The sequence below is a fragment of the Dasypus novemcinctus genome, chromosome 6 (genome assembly GCF_030445035.2).
Source record: "Dasypus novemcinctus isolate mDasNov1 chromosome 6, mDasNov1.1.hap2, whole genome shotgun sequence".
Classification (NCBI taxonomy): domain Eukaryota; kingdom Metazoa; phylum Chordata; class Mammalia; order Cingulata; family Dasypodidae; genus Dasypus; species Dasypus novemcinctus.
Window position 1 is genome coordinate 19633559 of NC_080678.1, and position 12896 is coordinate 19646454.

At 36.7% G+C, this 12896-nt stretch overlaps 1 protein-coding gene across 4 annotated transcripts in view; it reads left to right on the plus strand.

The window, feature by feature from the left end:
- Positions 1 to 1203: 1203 nt before the first annotated feature.
- Positions 1204 to 12896, plus strand: part of FAM204A (family with sequence similarity 204 member A) — a 37102-nt gene continuing 25409 nt past the window's right edge. The window contains exons 1-6 of one of the 4 annotated variants that reach the window (XM_071215653.1): positions 1204 to 1283; positions 1707 to 1823; positions 7271 to 7512; positions 8374 to 8461; positions 8600 to 8630; positions 8810 to 8909. In XM_071215653.1, the coding sequence (XP_071071754.1) occupies positions 7279 to 7512; positions 8374 to 8461; positions 8600 to 8630; positions 8810 to 8909 (453 nt within the window). In that variant the 5' untranslated portion in view covers positions 1204 to 1283; positions 1707 to 1823; positions 7271 to 7278. Of the gene's footprint in view, positions 1284 to 1549; positions 1824 to 7270; positions 7513 to 8373; positions 8462 to 8599; positions 8631 to 8809; positions 8910 to 12896 lie in introns of all 4 variants that reach the window. The other 3 variants (XM_071215651.1, XM_071215652.1, XM_004471531.4) reach the window with 3 other exon arrangements.

Sequence of the window (12896 nt, forward strand, 5' to 3'; positions counted from 1 at the left end):
TCTCTAACTGCTTAACTTTTCAAGGATTTGGATCCAAGGAAAACCCTTTTAAGAAGCTGGATACATTTGGCTAGGAGACTTTCACACAGACTCTTAAAATCACTTAGCCTTTCTTCTATTCTAGAATCTGTAATCACAATGTGAGCATGAGAAGGAACCTTAGCCCCCTAAACTTGCCAGTTCAGGTTTTATTGATTCTGAGGTTATAGAAAAACCCGCATCTCGGCACATCTTCTGGAAGACATAGCGAATAGTTAAACAATATACCTAAAATTTTTTATATACTAAACCCAGGTATATAATTGAGTGCAATACAAAATTTAAAAATTTTTTAAAAATGCTTTGAAGAAAGGTATTATTGATTATGGCAACAATAAAAACAAATAGCTAAGATTTAAAAGTACTACAGGTCTGCTAACAGTACGTGTATTTTTCTTATATAATCGCCATAACACTAGAAGATTAACAGGTCCTCTGGCCCATCCTTTCTTCTTCTACTTCTCCCAAAACACTACTATTTTGGAAAACGAAAGGATTTCTAAAATAGCTTTACCTCCCATCATATCACATTACTTTTTAAAATTTTCTTTACAGTACTTTTTAATAGTTATTTCCTTGCTTATTTTTTATGTCGTTCCCTCCCACTCTGCCCCGAGCCTAAAAGAGTGCCTGGCAAGGAAAAGCTCAATAAACGTTTGGCCACGGCCACACAGCTAGTCAATGAAAGTTCGTACTCCACTGTCAGATGGTAAGCTCCACGAGAGTAGGAAGGCGGGACTGGTTCAGTGCCTGGTGCAGAGTTGGCGCTCACTAAATATATGCAGACAGAAAAAGAAAGAAAGAAAAGAGAGGGAGACGAAAGGAAAGAAAAGGAAGAAAAGGAAGGAAGGGAGGGAGGAAAAAAGGATGGATGAACGAAAAGGTTCCAGAAGGGCCCAGAGTGATTCTGCAACGTTTCTCCCTCCCTGTGGAATGAACTCAGTTCCGAGTCTGAACCAGCACTTTCCTCACCCAGACACTCTGGCGTAGGGAGGGAAGGAAGAAGGACCAAAGCCTACAAAAACATCCAGAAGAAAGGAGAAAAAGTGGAGAGAAAACGGAGTTACAAACAAACCAGCCGCCTCCTTTATTTACACTTACAGGGGGAGCGGAGCTAGGCCGGTTGTCATGGCGACCGCAGAGCCAGAACCGCCCCAGTCCATTGGTTGAGGTGTCAGAGCCAATGAAAAGGCGGAATGTTGACGGCGTCTTAAGATGGCTGCCGGGCAGCCGGTTCCTTCCTGGTGAGTAGGGTTCTTGCGGGGCTGTGTCCGGGCTGTCTCCGGGCTGTCTCCGGCTTCAGCGGGAGGGACCCGGGAGTTCCCTGTGCAGCAGACACGGGAGCCGGAGTGGGCGGGTTCACAGCTTCTCGGCCGAGGCGCCTCGTATCGAAAAGCCCTCAGCCCGGGCCCGCGGGGACGTCGGGCTTGGTCTCGGCTTACCTTGGAAGGGGCGTCGCAGCGCCTTCCTTAGCCAGTTAATGGGAGATGGTTTCTCTGTCCCACCCCAGCCAAAGTGAGAAGTTCTCCATCAGAGAAAGAGCTCGGGTTTAGAATGGCTGGTCCGGAGAACAGCTGCATTTAATGAAAATGTCAACAGGATAGAGATTGTACACCAGAATCTGCGGCGCTTAGTCCTGTGCCCAGAAGGGGATTCTTCCCGTTTAGGGATTGGAGTATGGCACTGCCTACAGAGAGTCCTGCAGAGTTCCGGGTTGTGCTTGCAGCCAAGCGGGAAAAGGTGTACTATTCTAGAGCCACACTCTTGCAAGAGTCTTGAACCTTGTAAGTATTCTTAGCGGCATCCGATTTAAGATGAGCCTTGAAATGTTGCTAGTTAATTGTAAGTTTCCATGCAGAGTCTTTGGTCTGGGAAAGTGTTTCCCCACTTTTCTAGGCCGTGACTAGACAAACAAGTAAACATTTAATTAAAACATAAGCATACATGGAAAATCCTGCTAAATAGTTTATCTGAATAATCAGACTGGAAACTTGGATCTGAAGTAAGGCCTTTGATTCAGTTTTACTTTCTGTACATCTTTGAGAAAAGTGAACACACTTATAAAAGTAAATAGAATATTTCCATTAATTTCCAACATGCTTATGTTTATACGTGCTTAAACTATTCTAATTAAGTAACTCATTACAAATCACAGAAACTGGTTAGTATTTAACATTATTTAACATGATCTTCAGATTGATGGGTGGTGATTTACAATTATTATGCAAGTAAGATTAAAATAGATAGGTTCAGATTTCTATGATTCAAATTGAATACAAAATTTGGGAAATAACAGGTTTGTTGAAAATGGAATTCAGTTTCTGAGATTATTAAAACCAAGTGTCATCCATTGAGCTGGTGAAATGATATCTTTTGGGTTTTAGTTATGGGCAGCCATCTGATCTTCCAGAGAATATGGTATTATCACTCAGACCTCTGAATGTGACTTTAATGATATGATTTAGTATAGCAACTTACATAGCTCTCTGTGCTTAAAAAGGGAGAAAAAATATTCTTAACCAGATTTTAACAAGACTACAGTAACAACCTAAGGTCATTCTTCAGACCCACTCTCAAATCTGTTTCCAAGAATGTAATTCTACTTAAACGTTTGCCCTTTAAAAGTTTATAATTTAACCCTTTTTGTAAAAGAAGCAGATCCCAATGCATTAAGCAAGTCAGTTACCTCATCTATAAAAGGTATACATGTTAATTCCTATGTGGAAGGGACTTTGTGAGGCTTGATGGTAAACCAGTGCCTGTCACATTGTTTATATGCCATTTATTGCTTTAACCTGCTTTTATTTCCTCTTTCTGCCTTTGTTTTTATGTCTTTTGTCACAGCTGGGTTTTCCTTCCCTTCCTTTTCTACAGAGCATCTGCCTAAAGTTCATAGTACCACTGAAAGCTAGCAATTTTGGCTGTGGCTGCTAGGTAAAAGAGAAACCTTATCTCTTAGGGTCCTTGGGCTTAATCAGTATTGCGTGGGAGTGGGGGAGCAAGGAGTGCTGCAGAAAGGAGAGAGGTGACTGGGTGTTTGGGACACATGTAGTATTAAGATCCATAAAGCAACATTTTAGAGCTACAAAACACCTCACAGATAAAACCTTTTATTTTATAGCTTAAGAATCGAGACCACAGAATGCAGTGGCTTGCCCACAATCTTGTTGCTCAGGCCTAGAGAACAGTCCTCCGATATTCAAGACAGTATTTTCTCCACCCGTTTTACTTTAATTTGATATTCCCATGGATGCTATATTTTGAAAGTCTGTGTCTACTAAACTACATTTGTTAAATTTTTTCTTATGAAAATCAGACTATAGCTATGAATCAGAGCCTCTGATGAACATGAGGTAAAGATTTGCTTCCCTGAATTAAACTCACCTACAGGTGGATGATACTATCTCATTGAGAGGAAAAATAAAGTATGTTGGACTTTTTGAATGTTGAAATTGACTTATAGACCTTGTTACTATCTTCATAAAACTTGATAAAAGCCATATATTAGATGCCATGGAATTGTGTCATATTCTCCTTGATACATTGCTGTCTGCCCAAGTGTACTAAATAGTGACTATGTTTGGCTTTCAAGGGCCAAAGAGAACCCAGCCATTCAGAGTAGGCTGATATATAAATATTTTCAGTTCACAGTAAGTTGTATCAACCTGGATCTAAAGATGTGTTCTGTGTAGCACATACAGAATGCTTTTTATAGAATAATTGTAGAGTGGAATAAATCTTAAATTTATAGGTGGAGGGGTATGAAATGAAAGAGAAGATGGTATTCAAAGTCCTAGAGAAGAAAAGAATCCTGAATTATTTACTTCTTACCTGGAACTATAAATGATTAAATTAAAATTATTAAATTAATCTAAACTAAATCTAAAAAAATGAAAGCTAATGAATTGCTGTATGGACTGTTGTATTGGCTTAACTACATAATCTGCATTTAAAAATTAAGTATTTCTCTGTATACTATGTGTCTTACGAATGGGTGAGTGAATTTTCATCACATTTAAAGGGTAATTTGGGCTTATCTGCTTTGAAATGAAGAAATACACTTTTAAAGGCAGAAGGTGGAGGCATTGCAAAGACGTAGAATATCATTCTCCAGAGCAGCCAAAACAGGAATAACAGGAAGTCTGACATGATGCCAGTTGGAAAACATGTGTTCTGTGACTAGTAATTGTTTTCAAACCTGACCACAAAGCAAAAGTCCCTATGTAGCCACTCTGTATTGGCTTGATTTGCAGTTGATCTGCTTCTCACATGGGCAACTCCATGGTGCAGGTGGAGAATAGGTGGAAGCTGTTATTTGTGGCCACCTGAGTCACCAGGGTATTTTTCCCCAATCAGAATAGCATATCGCTTTAAAGATTTTCAGGAATTGAGTTCAAACATATACCATTTTTGGATTTTGCCTTATTTTATGGATTTGGAGTTGGATTCTACTTTTTAAATGTTATTTTAATTTTTTTCTTTGCTGTGGGTACACACAAAAAGCTATCATACTAGGCAGATGTCATACTGAAGACAACTTTTGACACCATGTCAGTGACAAGTAAGAAGATCATTTTTGAAAAGTCCAAAAGTCAGTCAAAAGTGAATAATTGCTTGAGGACTGATGAGGAAAGCCGTGCCCTCTTCAGGCAAGAGACTGCTCCCTGAGGTGAATCCTGTTTGAGCACCCAGAGCACAGACTGTTATCTTGTGGGATGTTGGAGTAGAGGTCCAGCAGGAGATTTGTGTCTGTGAGGCACATGCCTTTCAGAAGCAATCAAAATGGAAGTCTAGGCTGAGGGGTGTTTGGCTGATGATGGACAGAAACTTGCCATGTGTGCAGAATATCAACACTATCAGGTTAGGGATTTTTGCCTGTTTTGTACACTGCTGTCCCCCAGTGTTTTGAAGAGTGCCTGGCACACAATGAACATGTAAAAAGTGTGACAGGGAAAAGAAACTGGTTTAAATAGAACCTCAATTATGCTAAGAAATCTAAATCTTAAATTTGTTACTAACTTTAAGTCCTGAAATGAATAATGAACCCAGAGATACATTAGAAGTATATTATTATTATATCCCATATGTCATATATCATATCAAGTCATATTCCAGTCATGTTGGAGCCAATTACTGCCCCACTCCCCAGAAGAGTAGAAATATTTTTATTAATGGTATAATGTCTGTTTTTTTTTTCACTATTAGGATATTTTTAATGATATCCTTTGTGCTAACAAATCATCTGGAGGCTATCTCCATTCCAACTTTTAAGATCCATGGGCCAGGTTTAGGGATGGATCCAGATGTTATGGGGCCTGGAGCTTATGTAATTCTCGATGTCCAAAATTATAAGAAAATTGGGTACAAGGCTTTGGATAGATCTGTGCAAACGAGGAGCCTTATTTTCCTGGTAAATTTATTCCTGGGTTTATTGCTCCATTCAGAAAATGAAACACCAAAATTATTCATAGAAACTTCATGTCAGCTGGAAATCAGACAGGTGGAAGGATGTTCCATGTGTCTAACATGTTATAGACCATGTTTTGCAAGAAATGCCAAGTGAATACTTTAAACATTATAAATTTCAAAACTACCTATGGACCGTGCTACAAAAAGTAGAAATTAGTATAAAATTGTTATAAATTGCCCTAGAAATAATAACAGCAAAAAACCTCAATATTTATTGAATCCCAAGAACCTTCTAACCACTGTGATAAGAGTTTTCATTTAATTCTCAGAATAACCCCTGTACATAGTATAATTATCCTTTCATTAAAGATGAAGAAACAGGGTCAGACATGCTAAATGATTTCTTTATATCACTAGTAGATGGTAGAGTCAAGATTCCAGTTGGATCTGTTAGTTGCCAGAGCCCTTAATAAACTAAGAGAATATTTTGGTGAGGATAGTTCATAGAATCAACAACTGATGAGGCTGAACCCAAACTGCAAGAAGTAAGATCTCTTTCTTTGGACCTGGGAGAAGGGCCTTAAAAGATATCAGAAATCTGTTATTCAGAATAATGCAAAATCCCTTGATGCCCTTATTCTCATTGTGAATGGTGATGATTTTCTTACTAGGTTAATCACAAAATGGGGTAGAAAACTCTGCAAAAATACTTCTTTCCATTTTAGTTGTCAGGCTTTTAGTGTATTATGAGCAGTACAACCAACTTCTCTATTTTAATAGATGTATAGTTTAGCTCAGTATATATGCTAAAGTGGACTGTGCCCTGGAGATCACTAGTGAAAATGACCTCAATTATAATTTTAGGAAATGATTTAAACTTAACAGTAGTTGATGGTTTTCTCTCTCAGTGGGCCATATAGCTAGTTAGGGCTAAATATTATCCTGAACTTAAATATTAGTTCCCAAACAGAGCATTGTTATGTGTGTGTGTATATATATATATATTTTATTTTATTTTATTTTTTTTTTTTTAAAAAAAAGATCTATTTTATTTTATTTTATTTTTTATTTTTTTTTTTTATTTTAATTTTTTTATTTTTTATTGACTTTGTAATAATATTACATTAAAAATATATATGTGAGGTCCCATTCAACCACACCCCCCCCCCTCTCCCCCCCCCCAACAACACTCGTTCCCATCATCATGACACATCCATTGGATTTGGTAAGTACATCTTTGGGCACCTCTGCACCTCTATATATATATTTTAAACTGTACTTTTTGTTAAATTGTTAGGATTATATTCCATTAAGTATTGGTTTAGCTAACAGTATAAAATTTAAAACTAGAGCATCTTTTTTTACCACCACTCCTTCCCCAAACTACTTATACCTTAAAAGTTCCTTGAATAATTGTTTTCCTATTCCTTTTAGATGATAAGCACCCCAAAAGTTTTATATATTAAAATGAAGGTGAAACATCCAATTTTATTTTACCCTCTAATTGTTATAGCTTGAAATATTATAGTTCTTAAATTGCCTCCAGTGTACATTGTTATGTTCCTAAAATCATTCTTGAGCAGTGAATGCTTTTACTGAATTTCCTTTTTTAGACAAAATTATTTTTATTTAAATTATACAAGCAGATATTTAAATTATTTTCATGTAGCAGGTATATCCCATTTTAGGTTTTTAAAAAAGTTTAAATGGTCTGGTCCTAAAACATTGGTATAATCATTAGTTTCCTGGGGTGTCTTTTAATGGTTTTAAAAAGTCTTTCTGTGGCTATTTTTTATATCTAAATTCATCTTTTTCTCTATAGAAGGAAAGATGTGGAGTGGGCTGCTACCTCCTGGCCTAAATGAAAGTGAGGTTGAGTCAAGTACTGAAGATGAAGCTATAGTAGAGAACTCTGAACTTAACTTACAGGAAGATAAAGAAGATCAGGCCACTAGAAAGTCAGAAATCTCAGATTCCCCTATAGATGGATCGAAAACTGAAACAGAGGCAAATGTAAATGCATATAAAGAGTGTCCTTCTGGAATATCTTTAAATATGTGGAATGTAGGTATTCTCAAAGCCTGTGATGTGTGTGTTCTTATATGACTGCCATGGTCAGAGTGTTTGTGTTGTTGGGAAGATAGAATACTTTTACTATTCTGTGGGACTGTAGTTAAACCACTGGCTACTTAGATCCTTGCTTTCCTTTTTTTTTCCCCCATAAAAGGAGGAAGGAAAAATCACTGAATAGGATTAGCTACTTTGCCTAACATGATGCATGTGGGGTTTCCTCTACCTTAATTTTATCTTTTTGTTATCTGCTTGAGTCATGGAGTTTTACTCTTAGATTACCAATTGACTTTGAAAAAAATGAAGATTAAAAAATCAGGTTGTGAGAGTCTCAGAAAATAGAGCAACTCAGGAAGAATTCATTAAGTAGATACGTTTTAAAAAGCTAGAATATAGGGAAGCGGCTGTGGCTCAATCAGTTGGGCTGCCATCTACCATATTAGAGGCTCTGGGTTTGCGTCCCAGGGCCTCCTTGTGAAGGCAGGCTTACCTGCACGCTGCGGAGTGCCGCTGACCTGCAAGTGCTGCGGAGAGCTGACTCAGCAAGGTGACACAACAACAACAAAAAGGTAGACAAGCAAAAACACAGAAGTACGTGCAGCGGATGGACACAGAGCAGACAGCAAGCAAGTCGCAAGGGGCGGGGGGGAATAAATAAATAAAAATATAGTAATAAATATAGACACAGAAGAACGCACACCAAATGGACACGGAAAGCAGACAGCAAGCAAAAAGCCGCAAGGGGGGGAGAAGCTAGAATATATTTGTTTTTATTAATATTAACATCTTATTTTTTAAGTGCAAGTTTTGCTTTAAAGTTTATTTGCTTCTCAAATTTTTTCCACTTTTATATAGAAATTTCAAGAATTGCATAAAAAGCATTCTGAACAGAAAAACTTGGCCACAAGATTCAGGAGGAAAAAAAGAAAACGCTCCAGGAAAGGTGTTTTGCTTTAATTCAGGTTAATTGTCAATAGAGCTGATGCTAAATTGTGACTAATGGAGTTGAACAATTTTTTAAGGATGTTATTTTGAAATAACAATTGGATACATAGTTATTAACACTGTGAATTATTTTCAGATAAATTGAAGAATGAAGAAGCATCTTCTAGGTAGGTACAATCTGAAATATTCTAGATAGAATTGTAGAATTTTTACAAATAGTTGAACCACTTATCTCTGGTACTGATCAAACATATAAACTGTTGTCATAAGAATAACCAATTAAAAATGGTAAAAAATAAAAATGAGTATGTTTTGTGTAAATCTTAACCTATTTATTTTTATGCAGTGAACACTCACCAAATGAAACACAATGGAAGGAGCTCACTCAGTATTTTGGAGTCAATGATAGGTTTGACCCCCCTGTAAAAAAGAAAAAAATTGAGAAGGTAATGATCTTTTTTATTGTGTCTTGTATTAATCATTGGGATATGTTTGTGATTAGGCTTGCCAAAGGTACTTGTCTTCATTTGTTTGCTCCGTAAAGAATTAAATTGTCTACCGTATGCCAAGCTGGATGCTAGATACCAATTTATTTTGAAATGACAGAAATTAAACACAAATAAGTAAATATAGTTATAAATTATTTAAAAAACCGTTAAGGAAAAAAACATGGTGTTATAGAGAAATTAAAATGGGAATCCCACTTTAGCTTTGGTGGTAAGGGCAGACTTTTCTTCAAAAGTGCTAATTTATTGAGACCTGCAGGAGGAGAAGGAACCATCTGTATAAGGAGGGCTAGTACAGAGGCAATAACATGGGCAAAGGTCCTCACAGGGAAAGACTCTTTCCAAAACATTGGAGAAACTGAAGGAAGCCCAGCATGGCTGGAATGGAGTCAGCGAAGAGGACAGTGGCCCAAGATAAGACTGCAGCAGCCAGTAGGGGTGAGCAGGGACCAAACTGTGTAGGACCTTAGAAAGCCTAGGAAGGAATTTGGGTTTTATTCACAGTGTAATGGAAAATCATTAAAAGGTTTTAAATCAAGGGAGTGACACCTAATTTATGGCTTGACAGCACTAACTATTATGTGGAGAATTGTTTGTAGGGAGACAAAAGTGGATGGTAAGAGATCAGTTAAGAGACTCCTGTCATGAGATGATGGTAGCTTGAAAAAAAATGGTGCTGGTGAAGACGGAGAAAAGTAGATGGATTTGAGGTATACTGTAGAAGTAGAAGCAATATAGTAGATCAGTATTGCTTGTGTGTGTTGGGGAGTGTTTTGGGTATGTGGAAGTAGAGAGACTTTGCCCTAAACAATGGGTAGGACTTGAGTAGGGGAAAGATTTAGAATGAGGCTATCCAGGGTTCATTTTGGGTACATAGGTGATAACTGCAGGCAGGAATAGAGTAAGTTGTTAGCAAAATGAGTCAGGAGCTCGGAGGAGAGCACTGGCCTTGAGATATACATTTGGGAGCCATCAGTATGTAAATGATATTAATACTTAGCTGTAGATGCTTGAATGAATTAGTGACATGTATATTCACATAGGGGAATGTTGACACACTCCAGTAGCATGAAAATCAAGTGCTGAGTGTTAAGGCTAGAGGCACAGGGGAGTGTTCCTCAAGAGTCATAGATCAATGCTGTAGACTACTATGTGTGCTTAAGAGACCTTTACCATTTTCTGATTAATCAATATTTTCTTGCAAAAAATCTCCGATTTTTAAAGCAATCATTGGGTGGTGGTGTGACCATCAGGGTCTATACATTAAAGAACAGTCATTTGAAATTTTACTTGTGACTTGGGTGATCTTTGGTATTCAGTTATTTCCAGTATTTTGTTATGTTTTCTCGTAACTATATTGACTTTGGAATGTCTAAATTGTTTCTTAGTGAGGTTAAAGCCATGAAATTAATTTTTTAGCCATTCTAAAAAGTAGAAATTAGCAAGTGGTTTTTACAGTCTACCTTTGTTAGTGCTTTATATATATACAGAGAGAGAGTTATACAGTTAAATATATATGACATTGTACCTTCTTGATACTGCCAGATATAACTAACTCTTGTGCATTGTTTGGAATTTGTGTGGGGTGACTTTAGTAAAGGATTCTTCGTGCACAACTTCACAGAAAAGAGCCTTTTTAAGCAACTCAGTATTAGGAACTGTGTTCTGTTCATATTATGCATTAGATGTGTTCCATAAAAAAATTTTAAGTGAAAAAAAATTTTTTTTAAGTCAAATACAATTTTTAAAATGAGATTACTGTGTAAGGGAAGACTGCTCCAAGTTCTTTTGTAATCATCCACAATTCATCTCTTTTGTAAAGTTGGATTTTCTTAATAGCAGGCATTATTGTATATATATAAATTCAGTCTGGCTAAGAAAGTTATAGCAGTCTTGTCAACAAGGAAACTGATGCCAGCCAGGCTTATATTTGCCCACCATTTTGTCAAGACTTAGTATTCTATAACTAAATGCAAGCATAAAAGGAAAGGAAAGATTTAGTGATGTCAAAGTTTTTTATATTCTTTTGGTAGTTTAGCATAATTGCATGCCAACAGATTCATACTCATCCTTTGGTTTGGGGATCCTTGTTTTACATGGTACCCCATTTGCTGTCCTGCAAAATGCTGTAGTGCTAAAATGTCTACCATGAATCCAAAAGTGTGAATAAACTTGAAGAATGTCCACAATGGAGACATCAAGATACAGGCTAAGAATAAATAAAAGTTAAACAGATAATAGTTACTGCTCAGGAAATCTAGAGAGGATCATGAAAATCTGTAATGCAGTCGGGACAAAGCTATCAAGGATTTTCCAGAACATAATTTTATTTCTGACTTGTCATATCTCAGAGAGTCTTTTCATTCTTGATTTATTCAGCCTTCAAGAATGGCAAAACAAACTTCTTAGTCATCTATCTGTTGTGCAGTCTTTTTTTCCCTTTCTTTCTTTTTTTCTTTTTCTTTTTTGGAACACTGCCAAGCTAAAACTGTTTCTCAGCCAAAGATGTGTGTCTGTAAGATAGCTGTCACCTGCTTCTCAGGCAATACAGAGAGACTTATATTTTCTAAATGTAATCTTCCCAATATCCGAAGATGTATTTAAGTGTTCTTTGTATAAAATACAGCTATAATTGTGTCTCTCTGGCAACAGTTCTGGGACTTACCAATGATTTTGTAATCATAAGTATTTTGACTTTATGTGGGAATGTCTTTAGGATAAATTTTGCTTATTTATTTCACTATAAATGTCTCAAGTATTCTTTAGTTGAATCAATTTGATTAGTCATCAGTCATTTAAGTAACTTTATATATACCTAATGGATATTTTTGGGGGTAAAAAACTAGATACCTTTAATTTTTAGAGTAATTCCACAACATGTTTGATGCCTTTTTTTAATTGTTTATGCTGTTGAATATTGTTTGCTGTTGTATAGTGTATATGCTATGCTATTGTATTTTGTAGCTTTTATCAAACATTTTTTAGCAGAATGCTTTTTCCCACCTAAGTGGTACATGTATCTCCAATACATAGCTCAGATAAAAGGCTGGCTACCCAGAGTGTCTGGGGAACGGGGAGAGGAAGAGGGAGAGGGACTTGTGGTTGTACCAGAAAGTTCCCCTGGTATCAATTACAAAGCATTTTCTCTTGATCCCCATGTGATCCCTGTGAGGTGGGTAGGTAGGGCCAGTATTCTTCTCATAATTTAGATGAAGAAACTGATGCCTGGTATGATTTACCTGAGAAAACAAACAGAACAGATAAGACGTGAAATGAGACTTTAAGGCATTTGGTCCCAAATCTGAATTTTTCTAAGTTTAGCCCAGCCTAGTTTATACTTACCTGATTTATATATAAAAGTAATTTTATATGCTTAGCTCTTTTTTTCCCCCTTCTTTATGGAGAGCTTACCTAATTAGTTTTTATAGGTATTTAGAGCTAATCACAGTACAGCAAACTTACATGGACTATTCATTTTTACTCAGCTTGAAAAATTGAATGTATTACCTGAATAAATATGTATTTAATAAGGAAATTTCAGTAGAAATACATGGTGGTCTGATTTGACTTAAAGAACTTTAATCATATTAGTAGGTAATCTACATGTGTGCATAGGAATGGTCAGTCAATAATGTTCTTGTTGACTTCTTAGATATCTGTGGTAATGCCTTCTTGACATCTGCAGCAAAACTTTGTTAATGAGAGGTTACTTGTTGCCTCATGGGAATCTGTTAAACACCAGCCTTAAATGAATTTTCTAGCTGTGGCCAAATTTGCCATTCCTGTTTGTTTGTCTGTATTGAGCTATATTATAAGCTAAATTTTTATTCCAGCCAAAGGCAGCTTAGAAGCACACCTAGGTACCACAGTGTTACTGCTTTGTAAAGCAACAGCACTTCTGTGCCTCCTGCCACTTCTCTGTAGTAT